Below are 23220 nucleotides of genomic sequence, written 5' to 3' on the forward strand. Positions count from 1 at the left end.
AGGTGAAATGCTCTTTCCTCCTTGAGAGGCTGAATTTCAAACAGCACAGGAAAAGGAAGCATTTCCACATGGTCCTTGCCATGAGAGCAAATCAGCTACAGAGTTGCTGATTGAAAGTTTGCTCGTACAGCCAATCCCAGTGGGCCCTGCTCATAGCTGTCAACTTACAGATTTGAAAATAAGGGACCAGCAGCCTCAAGAATAAGGGATCAGCAGCCAAAATAAGGGATTTTCCGGGCACAGGTATGTTCAACTTCTGAGCCCCTCCAAGCCAAAGGCAGAAAGCCCTGCCAGCAGCCAAATGAAGCCTCAAGCAGTGGTTCCCACAGCACAGCAACCCGGCAAAGGGGATGCAGCAAGGAAAACCACCGTCACCTCTCTGCTGGGAAGCACTGACCAAAAGCGAGTCCCCAGGCAACGCGGCCAATTTGATCGGCACAAGGCATGCAAGCTCCACCCCCCAGTCGTTCTTAGACTCCTTATTGGGTGAGCAACGCAGCCAAGCAACACAGTTGGAGCCTCCCTCCTCCCTGGCCAGCAGAGAGGGAGGGAGAGGAGCTGCTTCCTTTGAAACCCAGGAAATTTAAGGGATATCATCAATAAGGGACAGCAGCGGGAAACGGCACTGGGATAAGGGACTTTCCCGCCAAATAAGGGACAGTTGACAGCTATGGCCCTGCTGAATGTACACTGAGGCTCCCAATGGTTTCCTTGCAGTTGTGACTTCACCTGCCACACACCTGATGTGATGTCACATGGGACATTAGGTGTGGGGCAAGTGCATTTGGTTGGAGGGAAATGGTTTTGCAGGCTTTACATTAGGAAACCTTGTTCAGCTTAATCTGGCCCGGCAACTGGAGGTTCCCCTCTGCTGGTGTACAGAGTGATGGCCATGCAAGCAAACTCCTCCATGTCCCTGGTTCAGAATAGTCCTTGTTCACGAGCAGGAGGTTGCCTTGATCTAAGCAGAGCTATTTCAGTATGTCCCTGCCTATTAACAAATGTTTGATGTCCAAATGACTATCTCCCTCCATATCACTGTTGAATACTATATAACATGGCTCTTCTTAGCACTGAGCATTCACATCAAGCAGCCACCACGCAGTGCATTAACACGGCACTCCTTGTCCTCATCGTGGGATTATTGGCACCTTTGTCCAAGAAGCAGGATTTCTTTGCCTGTTCAGCAAGTAAAACTTCTGGCCCTCATAGGCTTCAAGTCTGTAAGCTGCCAGACATCCCCTGCAGATTGGACTGGGTTGGGAGGTTTGGACTAGCGCCATCATGATGACAGTTTTCTGGCATGGGACCTGTAGATTGCTCTGGTGCTGAGTGTTGTCAGAGACCCCTAGTCCCCTCCGTTTAAAAAGCAACTGACCCTGTCAGAATTCACCATTTGGTTTCTGATTTACAAATTCAGTTTCATAAATTCATATCTTGACATTTCAACTTGCAGCAATATGAGGTGTTAGAGGGAATGTAACTCTTCCTTAATTCTCTATAACTTTCCTAAAGGTAAAAGCAGCACCTCCTAGAGGCCAGGAAGTGGAGTTTCTGTAGTGTGCTTTCAAAACAGAGGCAGGAAAGTCTCTGGAAAGAGTGCTAAAGAGTCAACTGAAGTGATTCAAGTCAAGTAACCTTTATTGGCATCACATAAGAACATTCAGAATACAAATTGAAGTTATTGTGCTCCCAAATCATGACATGGGAGCACCTCTATCCACCCCCTCCATAAAGCCTTTGGAAAGAATGGCTTTGTACACACCAAACATTGAAAGCACATCAAGAGCACATGGCTTCCCTCACACAAAAGTGTTCTGTAGTGGTCCATACAGGTATGATTCCTCATACCCCTAGAAAGTATAGTTCCCATGATTATTTGGGGGAATGGCATTTTCCTTTCTGTTTCACAAGAATGGATAACTTTTATGGATCTTCTCATTCATCCTCTTCCCACCCTTCCCCCAGAAACTATGCCTAGCAAATGCACCCTTCGTCCAGAATATGGAAAATGCAATTATTTCCATTGAAATTATTACTGTGATGTTAAGAGCAAGATGTGCAGGATCTTCATTTACAGTGGCTGCGGAGGCAATGGGAAACAACTTTAATTTTCTCACCCAGTGCCTTGGTGTGTGTAGTGGTTAAAAGCGGTAGTCTCGTAATCTGGGGAACCAGGTTCGCGTCTCCGCTCCTCCACATGCAGCTGCTGGGTGACCTTGGGCCAGTCACACTTCTCTGAAGTCTCTCAGCCCCACTCACCTCACAGAGTGTTTGTTGTGGGGGAGGAAGGGAAAGGAGATTGTTAGCCGCTTTGAGACTCCTTAAAGGGAGTGAAAGGCGGGATATCAAATCCAAACTCTTCTTCTTCTTCTTCTTCTTCCTTGAAGAGTGTAAAAAGTTTGGTGAGGACTAATAAACCTTTAAAAATATCCAATGTTTGAAGTGAAAATCCATTTAGAAGCCCTTCTTGTTTTGCTAGGGTGTTCGACTGAATTCATCTTCTGCTGTTGCAGTATTTATGTTGCACTTTTTTTTAAAAAAAACATGTTTGTAAAATAATTAGACGTCAGAGGATGAGATGGTTGGACAGTGTTCTCGAAGCTACTAACATGAGTTTGACCAAACTGCGGGAGGCAGTGGAAGACAGGAGTGCCTGGTGTGCTCTGGTCCATGGGGTCACGAAGAGTCGGACATGACTAAACGACTAAACAATAACAACAAAATAATTAGAAATGAAAGCAACACACATTCAACTAGGGATGACTAAGCTGTACTCAAACCCCGCCCCCCCACAGCCTTCCTGGCTGTGCTATCAGAGGTTGATGGGAACTGGGGCCCAATGGTGTCTTCAGGGCCAAAGTTCCCTCAACTCTCTTTTAAACAGTTGATGGAATGTAATAATAATAATAATAATAATAATAATAATAATAATAATAAATTGTTTATACCCCACCCATTTGTCTGGGTTTCCCCAGCCACTCTGGGCAGCTTCCAGCAAAATATTAAAATACCATAATTCATCAAATATTAACAGCTTCCCTAAACAGGGCTGCCTTCAGATGTCTTCTAAAAGTCAGATAGTTGTTTATTTCTTTGACATCTAATGGGAAGGTGTTCCACAGGGTGGGCGCCACTACCGAGAAGGCCCTCTTCCTGGTGACTAGTGGGTGGGCATGACCTTTCCAGACCTGGTCAAAGGCCAAGGAATGCTGCCCCTCCCAATCTCTTTTCCATCTTCCTTTCGCCCTGCAAACTTCCTGGAATGAGCTGCTGGCTGCCAGCCAAGCAGTCCCTCAGGTCATCCCCCTTATGGCATAAACCTATTTTTATACATTTGTAACTTTAAACCTAAAGTCTGCCTTCAGGGATCACACAGTGCTCTGTCTGATCATGAGGAGTAAACTTTCTTTTGTTGCTTATGAATAATACTGTGGCGTCTTTATTCTTTTAGGAGGGATTCAAGGGGTCTTACCAGGAAAATATTAGAACACATTCCAATCTGAACAAGCCAGATTGAATTACGTATTGTCTTAAGAAACTCACTCGAGTTTGCAACTAGTTTTCTGCTGGGTAAAGGGGAAGGCGCTCTGCTACGGAAAGGAACTTGCCAGTGCAAGTTAGGAAGGATATTAATAAACAATACATATCCTCTCCTGCTACCCAGTGGCGTAGCGTGGGGGGTGCAGGGGGGCCCGGCCGCACCGGGCGCAACATCTGGGGGTTAGGGGTAGGGGTAGGGTTAGGGGGCGCAAATCCACGGGTTAGGGGGGCGCAAATTACTTGCCTTGCCCCGGGTGCTGACAACCCACGCTACGCCACTGCTGCTACCCTGAACATTCCCACAATATTCATGCCCACAGTTGTTGGTGGGAGGAAAGGTAGGTTGTGAGGAGAATTTCTGGGTAGCTAGTGGATGGCTCCCTCCCTCAGACAAAAATAGGAGCTAGGCAAGGCTGGTTCCAAGGGAGCATGTTCTCTCTCTTTTTTTAACCAAGGTGAAATATACTCAGAGTCGAGAGTGGATTTCATGCTCTTTATGCAGCTCATAGTGGTGATGAGGAATGAATGTTTCCCCAAAGTATCTGCTTTATATACATTATTTACACAATGGGCTGCACGTGATTGGCTAATTCCAGAATTCTCCTGTAGGGCAATCAGGTTGTGGATTCACTTCCATCTGGAGCTGGATTGGGTGGCTCCTGCAGACCAATCATACTGCTGCATTGTTCTAGGACCACTCAGACTGCTGCATTCTGAATCCTATTGTTCTAGGACCAATCAGACTGCTGCATTTTGGATCCTATTGTTCTAGGACCAATCAGACTGCTGCATTTTGGATCCTATTCAACTCAGTACATAACACAAGGAAAGCCCACTTTTTAATGCTAAATCAAAACCAATGGCAACTTGGCTTTTCTGCGGTTTGCTCTGATTCAATGATAAACAGCAAACTTTCAAGGGGAAAGTGCTGGGGGCGGAGGGGGGAGGGGAACTTGAACACTGAGCTTTAAAGCTAGAAATGCAGTACAAAAGGAAGTCAGAATGAACCCTGAGTTGGTGGCCAACTATGTTCTGCAAGAAGAATTGTATCCGTTCTGAATCTTCCATGTCACACCTGTTGGGTTTGTATCACCATCTTATGGGAACAGATCTCTTTCTGGCTATGCCAAGGTTATGCTGAAGAACTTGATGGCTCCTCTATGTTCCTGGTTTGGAACAGTCCTCATTTAAGGACAGGAGGTTATCTTGCTCTAAGCAGAGGTGCTTCAGAGTGTCCCTGCCTATTAAAAACTTGTGCTTGATGTCCAGATGACTATCTTGCTCTACATCACTATATAAAGTTGTTCCTCTCAGCACTGAGCATTCACATCAAGCAGCCACCATGCAGTGCAATATCATTGTATTCCTGGCCTTCATCATGGGATTATTGGCACCTTGGTCTAAGGTGCACGGTTTGTTTTCCTCTCTGGATGCCATTTGGGAAGGTAAGACTTCCATTTTTCTAGCCCTCATATGCCTCAAGTCTGCTGGGCCTCCCTGCAAGTTAGGCATCCAATGCAGAACGGAATGGGATCTGGAGGCACAGGCTTTGCGCTAATATCATGAGAACAGTTCTGTGGCGTGTGCCACTCACCTCCAACACTGGGCAACAAATGCTCTGCCTTTTCGCATTCTGTTGGCCATGCCTGCATACTTCCCTCTCAGCTTGGGACTTTCATCCTAATGGATACATAAGGTCCCATCAGCACTATACCGTTAAAGCAGTGTTATACCACTTTAAACAGCCATAGCTTTTACCAACGTATCCTGGGAAATGTGAATTGTTAAGGCTGTTGAGAGTTTTTAGAAAATGCCCATTCCCCTCTATTTCCAGAGCAGTTTAACAGTGAATCCCAATTGTAGTTCTAATACTACTGCTGAAGTGTTATTTTTCTAGAAAAAGAGGTGCTAGAACTCACCGTGAATGCCTCCCTTGTTCTCTTAGAATGACAATGGTGCCAATCTGAGAGGTGCCAGAACTGAGTTTCGGTGTGTTCCGGCTAAAAAAAAGCCACAGGAATGTCCTATTCTGTATGCTCCAGGAGTGCCAACTTGGTGCCGCAATTGTGGGTGCCATGTAGTGTGCATGGCCCTGGCATCGAAATTTGTGGGTGCTCTGGCGCCCTGGGCCCCAGGGAGTTGGCACCTATGATACCCTCCAACATTTATCTGATGAAAATAGGGGCATACTAAGGAAAAGAGAGATTCGGGTGGCACTGTGGGTTAAACCACAGAGCCCAGGGCTTGCCGATCAGAAGGTTGGTGGTTTGAATCCCCACGATGGGGTGAGCTCCCGTTGCTCGGTCCCTGCTCCTGCCAACCTAGCAGTTCGAAAGCACCTCAAAGTGCAAGTAGATAAATAGGTACTGCTCCAGTTCTGGTTCACCAGAAGCAGCTCAGTCATGCTGGCCACATAACCTGAAAACGCTGTGTGCCGACAAACGCTGGCTCCCTTGGCCAGTAGAGCAAGATGAGTGCTGCAACCCCAGAGTCATTTGCGACTGGACTTAACTGTCAGGGGGTCCTTTACTTTTACTTTAAGGAAAAGCAGAACATTCCAGGATCAAATCAGAAACCAGGACAACTTCTGTAAATTCAGGACTGTCCCTGGAAAATAGGGACACTTGGAGGGTCTGATCTCTGAGGGCGGGGGAAATAGAGGCTTCCTAAAAATTGACATTGCAGAATGTACAAAAATATATATACATTCCCTACAAAAGAGACAGAAAACGTTTGATTCCTGAGTGTGCTGAACTATCTAATATTAGAAGCACTGGGGAAGGTGGCAGTTTTTCTTATCACAGGTTTTTAAGCACCCTTATTTATTTATTTATTTTTAAAAAAACAAGTTTCAGCTTTTAAAATAGTTTGGGAGAAGCCACGGCAGTTTAAAGCGGTATAATATTGCTTTCAAAGTTTAGTGTGGATGTTTCCATACAGGGTTCAGTCACTCCACCCTGTAACAGGAGAGCGGAGGAGGACCCAGAACAAAGGTGTGCCCACCCTTATATATACCGTACATTTTGAAATTCCCTGCCCTGCAGCTGAAGACCACCCCTCCATACGTCATACATACATCACAGAAGGGGTGTAGCCCCAGACCACCCCCCACAAACATCATACCTACATCACAGAAAAGGCGGTCTACAACAGAAATTTGAATGTTGTTGTTTTTCCTGTCTGCCGGGTTATCTGATAATGCCTTATCTGATTGCCTTTTCTGGTAGTCTGGCCATTCCTTTGAGATGGTAATTACTTAATTCCGGAGACAATGGGAAAGTTCTCTCACCCCCTCTCTCCTTGCAGAGAAACATTTGATGAGTTTGGCAGTCAAAATGGTTTCAGGACTATCTTCCTGTGCTGCTTCAGACAGGTGGTTTATATATTTATGTACGTGTTTGCTTGGTACATTTATGAACACTTATTATATATACAAGACCTTAAATTTTTTTATTACACTAGGAAGTGCAATATATTTAGTGCATTTTCAAAACACAGCCAGAATTATTTCTTGAAAGAGGGCTTTGTGATCACATGAAGTTATTTCCAAGAACAGCATGCAATTAAAAAAAAAAAAAAAGTTTCCTCAGATCACAACACGGGAGCTCCCATACTTTCCCCCATCCAGCCCTTGGAAACAATTGCTGACCACACACCAGATGTTTAACGCACGATGCTTCCCCCCAAAGAATCCTGAGAACTGTATTGTAGGCCACAGAGCTACAGCACCCAGCAGCTTTAACAAAGGACAGTTCCCAGGATTCTTTGTGGGAAGTCATGATCTTTAAATGTGTGGTGTGTATCAGACCTTCCAGTTGTCCCTGTTTTCCAGGGACAGTCCCGGATTTACAAAAGCTGGCACAGTTTCTGATTTGGCCCTGAAATGTCCCTCTTAGGGGATGGAGTTATGCAATCCCTGATCAAGGAGATACAACCTTTAGAAGACATCCGGAAGCAGTCCTGTAAAGAGAGGTTTTTTTAAAAAAATATATATTTAATGCTTAATGATTGTTATTTTACATGTTGGAAGCTGTCCAGAGTGGCTGAGGCAACCCAGTCAGAAGGGTGGGCCATTATTTATTATTATTATTATTACTATTATTGTTATGTACTGAAGTTCTCACCCTGGGCCAGCAGGGGGATACTGTAGATAGTTTTGCAAATAAGGGATCGAAAGTGACATTCAGTGATTGGATAGTTTTAGAAAGTTGTTACAGTAACGTTGTACTGGAGCTCTATATAAGCAGGCTGACTGAACCCTTCAGTTCAGTTCTGTCCTGGACTGTGAATAAACAAGAGCTGTTGGAAGAATCGCTGTGTCATCTGATATGTTCACCCACAATTTAACAATTATTATGATGGATGGGCTTGTTGAATTTGCAGTGTCCCGTGCACAGCGGAATGATGAGGAATACGTGCACATACTCTAAATTGCTTTATTTACATTTCAAAGCTGGTAGATTACAGAAAAACATCTTGCCTCTGCCGTAGCAGAGAATGCATCCTCTCTCCTCTGAAGCACGGAGAGAAACACCGAGTGAACAGTGAAAAACAGGAAACCAGTGTACGTCACATCCAGTCTCCCTTTCCCGTGAGAAAACCCAACAGCAATCGACTGTGGAATGTAAACACCTGTCTCGTGACAAGCACTTTCGCTGCACAGTGAAGAGAACAGAAACCAACATCCTCCCCCTTTCTGTGAACATCACTGGGCAGCGTGTTCGTACAATATCAGTACAAACCCAACTTCTGCACATAGGTACAGTGTTGATCCCTTGATACAATCTTGGACAATACATCAGCAGGAATTTCATTACCTGGCATATAGGACACCGTTACGAGTCCCTTCCGAATACGTTCCCTAGCATGTTGCAACTTCAATTGCAAGTGCTTCGTGCTTTGCTTACAACCTTCAGAATTCAGCAAAGCCAAACATGCTTTGTTGTCCTGGTAAACCTGGATTGGACATTTGACAGGAATTTTCATGTCTTTGCACAATTGTAACAACCATTCACAATCCTTAAGTGAATAAGACAGTGCATTCAGTTCAGCTTCACAAGTACTTAAGCTAACTGTTGTTTGCTTCTTGCACGACCAATCAAATAGACCCTGATTGTACATATAGCAAACTCCAGAAGTACTTTTCCTGTCTGTAGTGTCACTTCCAAAACTTGCATCTGCAAATATCTCAAGACCACCAGACTTCTGATTGTTAAATCTCAGTCTGTAATGCATAGTGCCTTTCAAATACCGCGCTATGCGTTTCAGAGCTTTCCAATCCTTAACAGTAGGATTGTTGACTTGTCTGCTTAGCAAATTACAGCTAACAGCAATGTCTGGTCTTGAACATCTGGCAATGAAGTTTAGCTTGCCTAGCACACTTCTGTACAGTGTAGTGTCAGAAAATGCTTCTTCAGTGTCATCTACCTGATAACCTGTTGTCATCGGTGTGTCTACAGGGTTAGCATCCATCAGGTTTAGTTTGCTTAACACATCAGCAATTTTCCGTGACTGGTGTACTAGAATGTTACCATCTTGATCTCTTTCTATTTCCAGAGATAGGTAGTTGTTTACCTCACCAAGATCTTTCATGTCAAAGTGTTCTTTCAGTTGAGCTAGGGCGTTATTGTACATTGTGACATCTTTCCAAAAGAATAATAAATCATCAACATAAAACAAACAATACAGTTTCTTTTGCCCCTCCTCTTTGACAAATACACATGGATCTGCTTTCCCTTGCTTAAAACCTAGAGAAAACAATACCTCAGTGAGTTTTGTGTGCCAACACCGTGCACTTTGTTTGAGACCATAAAGGGACTTTTTCAGAGCACAAACATATCCCTGTTTTACCTGTACGCCATCAGGTGGAAGCATATAAAGTGATTCATCTAGAGATCCGTACAGAAAAGCTGTATTCACATCGTGGTGACTAATGTGTAAATTCTCCTCTGCAGCTAGCTTGAGCATAAGCCTAATGCTCTCATACCTCACTGTGGGTGAGTAGGTCTCGTGATAGTCTTCACCTGGTACCTGTGCAAAACCTCTGGCTACCAATCTGGCTTTGTGTTTGACTATCTTGCCATTTTGATCAGTCTTCGCTTTGAAGACCCATTTGCTTCCAAGCAGTTTCATTCCTGGAACTACTGGAACAAGTTCCCATGTTTTGTTCCTTTCCAAGGAATCAAGCTCAGCCTTCATGGCATTTAACCATGGCTCAGCTTCCTTTGAATCCAAATCCTGGATCTCTTGGAAACTTGAAGGTTCAAATACCTTCTTGGAGCTTTTAACAGCTGTTACTGCTATCTTAGCAAACTCATCAGCAAATCTCTTTGGAGGTCTGCCTTTTGTGGCTCTTTGTGACCTGCGAATTAGCCGTAGGTCTTCAACACTCTCCTCTTCCTTTTTAGGAGAAAAGTGACCTATTGTGAACAATGGTTCTTCCAATTCTTGATCAGAACTTTCAGAGGGTCGCATAGAGGCTTTCGCACTCTTGAAATCCTCTGAATCACCTGATTCAGTTTCAGACTCAGAATCAGTACTTTCATCAGTGGGTGTGGGTTGCTGTGGTTGCTTTTGACTATCCTCAGACTCATCACTGTCATCAGGATAACATTGGAAAATTCCCACATTCTCCCCCCACTTGGCATTGTACTCAACACTTCTTGTGAGCTTAATAGTCTTAGAGTCAGTCATCCTTATTCTGTAAGAACCTTTCTCATAACCTAGAAAGATACCATGCAAACCATGCTTGTCTAACTTGGAGTTTTGTGGTGAGTGAACCCACATGTCAGAACCAAAAATTTTCATGTGTTTGATGTATGGTTTCTTGCCAAACATCTTCTCATAGGGGGTACAACCAATCGCTGAAGATAACCTGCGATTATAACTGTAAGTGAAACATGAGAGAGCTTCGGCCCAACAACTCTCTGGAAGATTTGCATCATGTAGCAAGGTTTTTAACCCTTGAAGCAATGTCTGATTTGCTCGTTCCGCAAGTCCATTCTGCCATGGCGAGCGAGGACTAGACAAATCGTGTTGAATTCCTTTCTCAGACAGAAAAGCTTCAAACTGTTGAGAAGTGAATTCCCCTCCGCGATCACTGAAAAGAGTCTTTACCTTCTTACCTTGCACATTTTCCAACCAAGCACAGAATTCCTTGAACCTAGGAAAAGCCTCTGATTTCTGCTTGAGATTATACACATAAATATACCTGGAAAATGCATCATTGAGAACCATGAAGTACCTATTTCCACCCAAAGAGGGCGCTAGTGGTCCAACCAAATCAGCATGAACAATTTGGTATGGTTCTGTAGCTTGCCTACTAGACACCTTACCTTTCGCAGCCATTTTCACCTTGTTTGCTGCGCATGCCTTGCACTTCATGTGGTACCTGCAGGGTTTAATAGTCATACCTTCAACCAAGGCAGGCATTTTAGATACTGCCTCAAAATGCAAATGACCAAATTTTCGATGAAAATCGTGAATACAATCTGCATGCAAACTTTTGTTAGAACCTGCAATGCAACAAGTGTCATCCTGCACAACATCATAATACAAAACATATAAACGATCAACATATTCAGCATACAATACATTATCATTTTTCTTTGTGATGATGCACTTTTTGTTCTTAAAGGAAACGTCAATTTTCCGCTCATTCAGCTGTCCAACGCTGAGCAGATTATGTTTGGCATCTGGCATATAAAGTACATTCTGTATCGATAAGTCCAAACTGTGAAGAACAACAGTTCCGTAGCCTTTACTGGGGATTGTGTGGTCATCCGCTTGGTGAATCGCACCTTCCTGCGGTGTAAAAGACATGAACAGTCACTTATCGTTGCACATGTGGTGCGTTGCAGCCGAATCAACAACGAAGAAAGATCTAGACGTCTTCTGGACCTCTGCAACTTTTGGAGTGAAGCGTGAGACCATTGCTTTGTGCTGCGTTGTCCTGGACACTGGACCTTTGCCTCTGCCTCGGCCTTTTCCACGCGATGAACTTTCGCTGCGCTGCTCTGTCTTGGCCCTGGGATATTTGCATTCCCTCTTCATATGGCCTAGACGTTCACAGGAGTAGCATTTCACTGCCTTCAAAGCTTTGGTGCCATCTGGTGGTTCCACTGCACTCTGGGATGACGTCTGTGAAGACTCCCCCTTTCCCATGCAGCCAGCACCCCGGCGATCTGCTTCATTCTGAATCACGGCAGTAATATAATCCACTGTCAGCTGAGCGGTAGGCCGTACAGCAATCTGAGTCGCAACAGACTCCCAACCTGAACCCAAAGATTGTAGTATCATGAAGGAATACACAGCCTCTGAAAAGTTGAATCCTCTCTGTTGCAGCTCATGTCTCAGATTCTGCATCTCCATCAGATGTGTACGCACATCTCCACCTTCAGCAAGAGCCATATTATGCAGCTTGTTAAAGTAAAACATAGTAGATCCAGCTTCTGTCCTCAAGTGAGCCTCTCTCAAAGCGTCCCAAATTTCTCTGGCTGAGGTCTTATCACGCAATAGACAGAGCTCTTCTGGGGATACTATCAATGTAAGAGTTCCCCTTGCTTTGGAATCCTTAGCTTCCCATGCATCTGTAATTGGAGCTGGGGGGGTGTCTGTAATAACTTCAAACAGACCCTCTTTCCGCAGAATAGCCTCTGCATAGAGAACCCAGTCCGCATAGTTCTTCTTATTGAGTTTGGGAATCCCACAAGCATCCTGAAGGGCCATCATGACTCTGGCATTAGCCTTCTGCGTCATCTCTGCTGCTTTAAATCAAGCTGCTTTATGCAAGCTGCGTCTCTGCTGCTTCAAGCCTCATTCCAAAGGCAAGTTCAAAACAGCCTCTGCATGTGAGCCTGTGCCACTCTGCTTAACTACAGCTGCCTCAAACCTCATTCCAAAGGCAAGTTCAAAAGTGCTTTCTCTCTGCTGTCTTAAATCAAGCTGCGTCACTGTTTTCTGCAGCTGCTTTATTCCAAAAGCACTTTTAAAAGTTACTTTCGATTTCCCCAGCATAGGAGCTGTTCCTTTGATCCTTTGCCTGTGCCCGGCAAACGGACATAAAATGTCAAAGTCCAGCCATAAAGCCATTAATTAGACGCTGGCAGGCTGCCCGGAGCAGTAGCACATACCTCATCAATCATCTTGACGCGCAGAGCTAGCGTCCGATCCGTCCCTCTGCATTCCGATCCTTTTGCCGGCATTCAGATGACTGCGTCTTTCTGGGCCCATAACCAAAAATGTTGAATTTGCAGTGTCCCGTGCACAGCGGAATGATGAGGAATACGTGCACATACTCTAAATTGCTTTATTTACATTTCAAAGCTGGTAGATTACAGAAAAACATCTTGCCTCTGCCGGAGCGGAGAATGCATCCTCTCTCCTCTGAAGCACGGAGAGAAACACCGAGTGAACAGTGAAAAACAGGAAACCAGTGTACGTCACATCCAGTCTCCCTTTCCCTTGAGAAAACCCAACAGCAATCGACTGTCTCGTGACAAGCACTTTCGCTGCACAGTGAAGAGAGCAGAAACCAACAGGGCTATCATCATCATCATCTCTATTTTCATTGGATAAATGTTGGCAGGTATGGTGTACGCAGCCCAAAATTATGTGATCTCATTTCTAGTGACCTTTTTTAAAGTATGCAGCAGGAGTAGCCTCTAGGAGAGATGTTTATCTTCAAGAATGTTAAAGGAAATAAAAGTGAATATGGCCAAAAAGCCCTTGGACTGCCCACCACACCGGTGGAAAATGTATATTATTTCACACACTCTGTTTGGATTACAGCAGCAAACTTAATGAGATCAAAGTCCAGGCAAGTTGTACATAGATTTGATTTGCAGATTAGGGACATACTATATTCAACAGCGGATAACACATTTGAAGTCAGGGTCTGCTGCATCTGCTGCCTCGTTCCTCCATTCACACCTTTGCTTGCTTTCTAGCTCTCCTGATGATATAGCATGTGGAATGGTTTTCATAAACTAGAGCACATGGGAATGAAAGAGCTTTGAAAGGACCAGCGGAGGGAGAGGGAAGGAGGTACAGCAGCCTCATTGTCAGGGTGATCCCACATACCTTTACTCAGGCAAGATCGACACAAATATATTAAAAAAAACAACGTTCTGAAAACACTCTGCAAAAAACAACTCTATAGCACCATTTGGTGTCACAGTGTTATAATGCATTTATTGACTAATGTAGCTGAGTCCTCTGTTTGCTATAGTCTTCTTAAGGGCTGTGGGAGAAACCACAACCAGACTCTGCAACTAGGCTCCCAGTTGGGTTCTTTGGTCTATATGATTCTTGGATCTCATTTGGGAAGGTCCAACTTTGGCTGCTTGGTAGAGGTGACATCAGGTGTTGGATTCACAAATGTCGCATCTTCAAACGGCATCTTCTTTTGAGTTTCGAAAGATGAGATGGCATATAAGGAACTTGTCATTGCTCTTCTTCTCACCTTTCCTCAAGAGGAACGGCCTGCCAAGTGCAAATTACGTCCAAGATATGGAAGGTGCCATTCAGTTTACCGGAATTTTTACTTTGATACTGTGAGCAGCAGGTGCACGACCTTCAGTTACAGTGGCTGTGGAGGCAATGCAAACAACTTTCTACATCTCCTTGATTGCGAAGCCGAGTGTGTAAGGTTTGGTAAGGACAATTCTTTTTTCTTTCTGTTCCTGATCTTTAAAAATTAACAAATATTTAAAGTGAAAACCTGTTCAAAATTTCTCTTTTTGCTGCTAGTGAGGTTCTTTTTAAAATTGTTAATAGGAATCATAGCCCAGCAAAATCTGGAGGGTCACAGGTTCCCCATCGCTGCCCCACAGCTGGTCACTATGTTTTCTGTAGGGAGGGTGCAGGAGGCCCAGTGGAGACCTGTTGTTGTTTAGTCGTTTAGTCATGTCCGACACTTCGTGACCCCATGGACTAGAACACGCCAGGCACTCTTGTCTTCAACTGCCTCCCGCAGTTTGGTCAAACTCATGCTGGTAGCTTCGAGAACACTATCCAACCATCTCGTCCTCTGTCGTCCCCTTCTCCTTGTGCCCTCCATCTTTCCCAACATCAGGGTCTTTTCCAGGGAGTCTTCTCTTCTCATGAGGTGGCCAAAGTATTGGAGCCTCAGCTTCAGGATCTGTCCTTCCAGTGAGCACTCAGGGCTGATTTCCTTCAGAATGGAGAGGTTTGATCTTCTTGCAGTCCATGGGACTCTCAAGAGTCTCCTCCAACACCAGAATTCAAAAGCATCAATTCTTGGGCGATCAGCCTTCTTTATGGTCCAGCTCTCACTTCCATACATCACTACTGGGAAAACCATAGCTTTAACTATACGGACCTTTGTTGGCAAGGTGATGTCTCTGCTTTTTAAGATGCTGTCTAGGTTTGCCATCGCCTTTCTCCCAAGGAGCAGGCGTCTCTTAATTTCGTGGCTGCTGTCACCATCTGCAGTCACAATTTCGTGGCTGCTGTCACCATCTGCAGTCATGGAGCCCAAGGAAGTAAAATCTCTCACTCCCTTCATTTCTTCCCCTTCTATTTGCCAGGAGGTGATGGGACCAGTGGCTCTAGACCTAGTGAAGTGCAACAAATATAGACTGGTCACCAACTCCCCTTGCTTGACAAAACTAGTGGACAGGCCGCTTGTGGAACCATTGCAAGTTTTCCTGGGTGAGACTGATTATCTATATTTCATGCGCTTTGGCACTCGTCACGGTGTCCCGTTGTGCCAGAAGCAGTTTACAGTGGTGCCTCGCAAGACGAAAAGAATCCGTTCCGCGAGTCTCTTCGTCTAGCGGTTTTTTCGTCTTGCAAAGCAAGCTCATTGACGGATTAGCGGCTTAGCGGCTTTTAGTGGCTTTTAGCGGCTTAGCGGATAAGCGGATAAGCGGCTTAGCGGCTTAGAAAAAGGGGGGGGGGAGGAAAAAAAACTCCGCAGGAACTCGCAAGACATTTTCGTCTTGCGAAGCAAGCCCATAGGAAATTCGTTTTGCGAAGCACCTCCAAAACGGAAAACTCTTTCGTCTAGCGAGTTTTCCGCCTGGCGAGGCATTCGTCTTGCGGGGCACCACTGTAGTCATGCTGGCCACATGACCCGGAAAGCTGTCTGTGGACAAACGCCTGCTCCCTCGGCCTGAAAGCAAGATGAGCGCCACAACCCCAGAGTTGCCCTTGACTGAACTTAGCCATCAAGGGGTCTTTTACCTTTACCTTTTTATAGGGTGGTTCCATTAGTATCTTCCAGGCTGTGTTCAGAGAATAGCACTAATGGGTGCATCTTGGTCCCCTGGTACTTGTGCTATGGAGTTCTACAGGACACTATTCCTCCCCCAGTGCTTTTAAACATCTATATAAAACTATTGGGAACAGTCATTAGGAGATTTGGAGCACCAGTATCCTGATGACACACAGCTGCATTCTTCCATAACACCTTTTTAAAGCCTGCTGAAAACTTTTATTATGCAGGCATAATAAGAATATTTAAGAATTCTTATTAAGAATTAAATATTTAAGAATAATTAAGAATATATATTTTCACAAAGGTTCATATGCTTTCTGATTTATATAGCTTTTATTGGCTGGTTTGATGTATAGCTGTTGTGAACCACTTTGATTTTTTAAAAAATAAAAAAATGAATTAGTGGTATATCCATATTTTAAACAATGAATAAATTCAGTAAAAATAACAGAATGGTAACTTGGGGTAAGAGCAATTCTTGAATGAGTGTTTAACTAATTGTTTCAGCTGCCCACATACCCCTGTTTTGTCTTCCTATACAACCCCGTATTAAACTGGTTTAACTCAGCACCCACATCAACCACATAACATAGCTATGGTTTTACTTTTCATAGGCAAGCCGGATGGTCGGTCAGCTCACACTACCCACAGTAAAGGTGAGATGTCCTGTTCTTTTCTGCATTGCATATCTCAGTGGGATTCATGATTAGTGCAGTGAGAATGCCTGCATACATGGGAGGTAAGCTGGCTACAATGGGCAGGTGTGTGCTGAGCGCTTAAGCACCAAGATGCTGAGCAGGGACCCCTTCAATTTGCCACTCAGTTCTTTGGGACTTGTGGGCAAGGAAGAGACGCCTGTTGGGGTCTTTCATGGCTCACACATCCAGAATTTTGGGGTCCAAGGGGTTGCGAGCTGCAAGTTGGGCTCCTTCAACAATTAAAGTTGTGTGGCTCAATAGTATGGAACCAGGCAGTATACTGTTTCCAATTTATGGTCAAGTCAGCTCCTCAGCCACTTCAGCAGGGAGGTCACGTGGTGGCTCCCACTTTAGAAAGTGCCCCAAACCACTCAAATAATACTTGCAGATTCTCTAGTTTTTATTGAGTTTAATAAAGTTGTGTGGTGAGTTTCCTCCTCCCCCTTAGAAATAAAGACACGAGACACAAGAATTCGAGTAAATGGGTCAAATTAGGCCACAACTTTATTGATTACAGGAATTGAGCAGTATTGGCTTAGGCATTGGTCCTATCAACTAACCTGTAAGGGTTAACCACCAGTAGTGGGAGTTCTGCTGAGGCACGTCAACTAGGAGCTCCCCCCAGAGTTACCGCTTGGGGGTGTGCCGTGGGCCCACACCTCCATAGGCTTAGGACAAGACCATGCCCCCCAGAATCCTTTACCGGACTACCCTTTCCCCCCTTCATCTGCATAATAATACCTCTACCAATGCCTAACCGCCCATCCCGGAAGTTGCAACGGTTTGCCATGAGGTAGGCCAAAACCAAGTGGCTGGTGCCAACCTGCCAATTGGAAAAATTCCTACCAGGCCCCTTGACGAAGACCAACCAAAGTCCATAGCAACGTCAGGTAGCCTAGCCTAACGGGTGGGAGGGGAGGGAAAACCTGATCAGCTGAGGCGCGGGAAAGAGGGAGATCCTTGGCCGCGCCAGCCCTAAATATAGCAGGCCACGCCTCCTGGGCCAGCCGATTGGCTGGCCGGGGGGGTGACACGTCCGAGGATTCCCCTGGTATCGTGGGGGTTGAAAGCCAGCCCCTGCATGTATGGGGAGGGGCATGAAGCCCGCAACCCCACCTCCTCCCTAGCTCAGAAGTGGCTTTGTGGCCATAGATAAGCCAATCATGAGCATCTCGCCTCTTTACATTCCTTCTCATTTACTTGTTTCTCAGCTTCGTGCTTTGCCCATACCTCACGGAGAGGCATTAGTTTAGTTTTACATGATGGAAGGCGAGAAAGAAAGATGGTTGACAAAACACGTAGAACGGAGTGGATGAGCTGTGGCTCTCCAGATATTGCTGGACTACAATTCCCATCATCCCTGACCATTGGCCATGGTGGTGGTGGCTGATGGGAGCTGTGATCCATCTTCTTCAGGAGGGCCACAGTCTAGCCACCACTGGTGCAGACAAATGAGGCAGAAGTTGAGGCAGCTTCCTACTCTCTGACTGCCACAGAAAATTTCAAAGGCCAAGCACAGCTTCAGGGCTATTATCTCATGATCCTACACTGCTCCATGTACCTCATTATGCCTAGTGAGCTCTAACAGGTGTTCATGAAAGCTGCTGTGGTGATGTGCCAGATTCTTCTAAATGGCAATAGCAGCCTAGTCCCTCCTGGCCTCTGTTCTGTGATTTGGTAACTGGGTGCAACTCTAGAGTTTCTCTGCCCCCTTGCCTGGAAGAGATAATATTGGGATTTTGAATAACAGAACAGCACTTTCAAATGCCATCTATATCTGTTAAAGAATAGCAGCTCTCTCACACACACACAATATGCATATATATATATATATATATGCATGCATGTAAATTAGCCACTGGTGATGTAGAATGAGGCAAAGATGTGGCAGCTGCCACATAATATTTCAAGGGGCAACCACAATTTCAGGGTTTTTGTTATATCATGACCCCACATTTTCCCATAAATCTCGTCATCCTCAGTCAGCCCCGGTCAGTCATTGCTGTTGTGGTGAAATCCTAACTGCTTCTGAACTGCAGTGGCAGTTTATTTTATTTTTTTAATAATGATTTTTTAATAATGATTTTTATTAGTTTTCAATTACAGTCCAATAATAGCCTCGTTATAACAATACCAATTTATAATACAATCATTAATACCAATTGTTCAAATACCAAATTATATGATTTAGATAAAGTGGCTCCCTGTGTGCTGGATTTGATGATTTTCTTTATTTCTGCATTCCAAAATCTTATTAATTTCCATTACATTCCAGTCTTAATAACAATCCCTTATACAACAACTGCAGTATTAATAATTTCTGTTTGTGTTGACACATTAAATGATTTATAAAACTACAAGTGAGGAACTCAAAGTATATCCTTGTTCTTCCTATGTGTGGCAATTACTCTGTCCATGGCTCTTCTTCCTGTACTTGTAAGATGTTCTTTCTTTCCCCCGCTTGTTGCTGTTATTCGTCATGCCTTGGGTGGAGCTGATATCCCATTATTGTTCCACAAATTTTCCCCACAGTAGCAGTGGCGTAGCGTGGGTTGTCAGCACCCGGGGCAAGGCAAGTAATTTGCGCCCCCTAACCCGTGGATTTGCGCCCCCTAACCCTACCCCTAACCCTAACCCCCAGATGTTGCGCCCGGTGCGGCCGGGCCCCCCTGCACCCCCCCACGCTACGCCACTGCGCAGTAGCAGTTTAACTCCATCTGGGCTCTCTGTTTCATGATTTTAACCTCCTGACTACTGCAGAGCTCCTGTCACAGCCCACTTGGAAGAGAAGTGTGAGTGTGTGAGTGGAAGTGTGAGTGTGTGAGTGAGTGTGTGTAAGATTTCTATGCACCCCTTTCTCCCCCAGGCCTCCCTCTGAAATGCGAACAGCCAGAACAAACAGGACCATGCAAGGCTATGTTCCCACGATATTATTATGATGTTTGGGACAAGAAATGTACGCACTTCATATATGGTGGCTGCGGTGGCAACGAGAACAATTTCAAATCTTACTTGGAATGCTATGTGGCGTGTGAAAACCCTGGTAAGAATGAGCCACTTTTAATGGTTTTAATAGACAACAAAAAGAACCTGCAGTTTTTGCTAAGCATTACGCATGCATTATAACTCCCAAACTGGGCAATCTTATCTTTAATCAAGGGAGTGGGGGTGGTGGGACTGGAGCTGTCGGCATCCTGAGGAATAGGTCCTCCCATTCTTGCTTTCTAAAATGTCAGTAGCAAAGCAGCTTTTGATGCTAGAATAGGGAAAGTACATAGTTTTCAAAGTCTGCAAGTGGTAAAGTACAGTTCGTAGGGCACTTGGGGCAAATGGGTGTGCTTTTAAATGTATTGTAAATGTACAGTGTGTATGCAGTGTAAGGAAATGGGGAAGGTTGTAAGTTATAATTTGAAAACAGAAGCAAAAAAATCATGGGTGAATAATGTATCAGACAGATGGCACATGGAAAAGGGAAGGTGTGCATGTCTGGGTAGAATCATGTGAAAAGCAAAGCAGTACTTTTTACTGGGGAGCTTTACTGGGCAGTACTTTTTACTGGGGAGCCAGTGTGGTGTAGTGGTTAAGAGCGGTAGACTCCTAATCTGGGGAACCGGGTTCGCGTCTCCGCTCCTCCACATGCAGCTGCTGGGTGACCTTGGGCCAGTCACACTTCTCTGAAGTCTCTCAGCCCCACTCACCTCACAGAGTGTTTGTTGTGGGGGAGGAAGGAAAAGGAGAATGTTAGCCGCTTTGAGACTCCTTTGGGTAGTGATAAAGCGGGATATCAAATCCAAACTCTTAAGTTGAGCTCCAATAAGCCCTTAGCTGAAATATATAACCTCCAACATTTCTCTGATGAAAATAGGGATGTCCCATTGCTGCTGCTGGTGGTGCCGCCCCGCCCATCTGGCTGCCCCAGCTATTCTGGGTGGCTTCCAACATATATAAACATATAATAAAAGATTTAACATTTAAAAACTTCCCTATAGTGGGCTGCCTTTAGACTTTTTCTAAAGGTTGTATTGTTACTTATCTCCTTGGCTTGGGGCTCGCATAAGTCCATACCCTCTAACATTTCTCCAATGATAAGAGGGACGTCCTACCATAGCCTCCAACATTTCTCCGAAAATAGAGATGTACTAAGGAAAAGCGGGACATTCCAGGATCAAATCAGAAACCGTGACGGCTTCTGTAAATCTGGGACTGTCCTTGAAAAATAGGGACACTTGGAGGGTCTGGAAATGGCATAATGCTTATTCAAGAACGGGATAGTAACTTGGGGTTAAGAGTAGCACTGAAGCATCTAGAAAATGGTTTTGGCTGCTGAAATTCCCACCAGTACTAGCATCACTCATTGTCACAGTCCAGGTTGCAGGCAGTCGGAGTCCCGGCTTGGAACGTCAGGACCGGGGTAGAGGTTGGGAAGCGGGAATCAGCAGTCCAGGGTCAGCAGTCCAGGGGTCAGGAAGCCAAGAGTCCACAAATCAGGAAACCAGGAGTCAGGAAGCCAAAGCACAGCTAGGTGGGTAACATGTTGCTGTGGCAAAGAGCCAGAAGGAAATGCCGGTCTTATATACCCCTCCCAGCCCTTCTCACCAGGTGCTATGAGTCTTCTGTCAAACCTCACTGTGCGGCCATGCCTTGCTCTTCCTGGCCAAACTCAGGAAGGCCACAGTCCTGCGAGGCCCTACCAGTCGCAGGGCCTGGATCCTTCACACACTCCTGACACTCACTTTTCCTTCCAGCCATGCTCACTCCCACTAATGATGTCACCTTAAGACTTGCAAGCTTCATGCAGAAAAGGTCCCTCACACCTGCTATACAGTAATATTGTTCTCCTTGTCCATTTAATAGGACACAAGTTTAATCCTGCGCTGACTCAAGGTGAGCAAAGGTAACAGCCCCGTGGCATTTCCCTTCTGACCCTCGTATGCATTCTGCCTTCCACTCCTACTGGCTTTCTTCAGATTGGCAGCTCACTTCTTAAGGTCTTTCCCCACTCTTTCTGTACTACTTTGTCATTTCCACCCGGGTCCCAGGGCTTGTTTCCTCCCAAGACACAGTGGGATCTGGCCATAAACACACAGCCTAACCCTCATCCCCTGGACTGAGCTACACTGAGCAGGGCCTACAGCAGAGATCTAGCTGAGATCGTGAAGCTTCATGGAGTTCAAGTGATGCTCAGGTGGATGAGTGAGGGAGACAGTGGTATTTCAGACCAAGCTGTGCTCCTCTACTCAGCCATCCAGCCATCCCAACTGACTTGGAGCCCTGGAGCAGGGCTCTCCCAGGAAGTCACATTCTGGTTAATTGGTCTTCTGTACTCAACCACTGTGGTCATCATCATTCAGAAGAGTCTACTGCCATCAGTATTTATGGAATTTATGCCCCAGGAGGACAGCCATCCTCTGGGTCATTCACTTTTGAACCCAAGACTCTCAGCCAAGGTCTTCCCTACTTATGTTTTTCTCCCACATCCTGCGTATTGGCCTCTCTGTCCACAAATCTCGGAACACTTCCCCTACTTCCTTCCTTTCTCTTGGGTTCAAGGGCCTACCTACTGAAACATTCTGAAGTGGAAGCATATGCAGCCCTCTGCACCTATGGCCATGTTCTTCTGCTGATCTCCATGCCCATCTCTTTAAACCTCTCTCTCTCTCTGCTCATGCAACCTTCTGTTTGTTTTAGGGCCATAGCTCAGTGGCAGAGCATGTGCTCTGAATGCAGAAGACCCCAGATTCAATCCCAGGCATCTCCAGGTGAAGCTGGGAAAAAGTTTCACTGCCTGAAACCCTGAAGAGCTGCTGCCAGTCAGTGTAGACAAATGTGTCCTCTTCTTTGCTCTTCAAACTATGACAATACACATACACATATACAGTGGTACCTCAGGTTAAGTACTTAATTCGTTCTGGAGGTCCGTACTTAACCTGAAACTGTTCTTAATCCGAAGCACCACTTTAGCTAATGGGGCCGCTTGCTGCTGCCATGCCTCCGGAGCCCAATTTCTGTTCTCATCCTGAAGCAAAGTTCTTAACCTGAAGCACTATTTCTGGGTTAGCGGAGTCTGTAACCTGAAGCGTATGTAACCTGAGGTACCAGTGTATACCTATATATATATGAATGAAACTTGTCTTTGTGCTTCTTTTTCTCCTCTAATGCCAGAATCTCTGCTTGAGACATGCAAACAACCAAAAAACCCAGGACCTTGCAAAGCAGCCTATCCTCATTTTTACTATGATTCCCAAAACAAGACGTGTAATCCTTTCATATACGGTGGCTGTAATGGCAACCAAAATAACTTTGAAACTGAAGAGGAATGCATGCAGGAGTGCATGTAGGCGCTGGTAAGATCACAGATTTCTTTAGAACTTTTCCAGGGAACCCAGAGAACCTTCCTTTTCCTTTTAATGCTATTTATACAATGGTTCTGTTCCAAACGCATGAATACGATATCCTGACTTCACAGGAGAAGGATAAGTTTTGTTCCGGGGGATAGCCCCTGAGTTCAGGAGGGAGGTAATGAGATGCACTCTGTTTGATGGTATGTTTTTTCGTGCAAACTACCTTCTCACCAACAGATTAGATTATCATGGTTCCCCCTGGCTGGTATGAAAGAAACCCTCAGCCCATCGATAATGATCATGAATTAGAACAAATTAGAATTGCTAAGTTGTGGGTGAACATATCAGACGACACAGCGATTCTTCAAACAGCTCTTGTTTATTCACAGGCCAGAAC

The 23220-nt window shown here is 45.1% G+C and overlaps 1 protein-coding gene across 1 annotated transcript; it reads left to right on the forward strand.

The window, feature by feature from the left end:
- Window positions 1-4885: 4885 nt before the first annotated feature.
- Window positions 4886-22791, forward strand: LOC307204595 (boophilin-G2-like; the record flags this gene model as incomplete). Its single annotated transcript, XM_079956199.1, has 6 exons — window positions 4886-4988; window positions 14017-14196; window positions 16399-16440; window positions 19349-19525; window positions 21337-21376; window positions 22645-22791. 6 exons carry the CDS (start codon window positions 4886-4888, stop codon window positions 22655-22657), a joined length of 555 nt encoding a protein of 184 aa, XP_079812325.1. The 3' UTR covers window positions 22658-22791.
- Window positions 22792-23220: the final 429 nt, after the last annotated feature.

This window comes from Podarcis cretensis (assembly GCF_951804945.1).
Source record: "Podarcis cretensis genome assembly, chromosome: 15".
Taxonomy (NCBI): domain Eukaryota; kingdom Metazoa; phylum Chordata; class Lepidosauria; order Squamata; family Lacertidae; genus Podarcis; species Podarcis cretensis.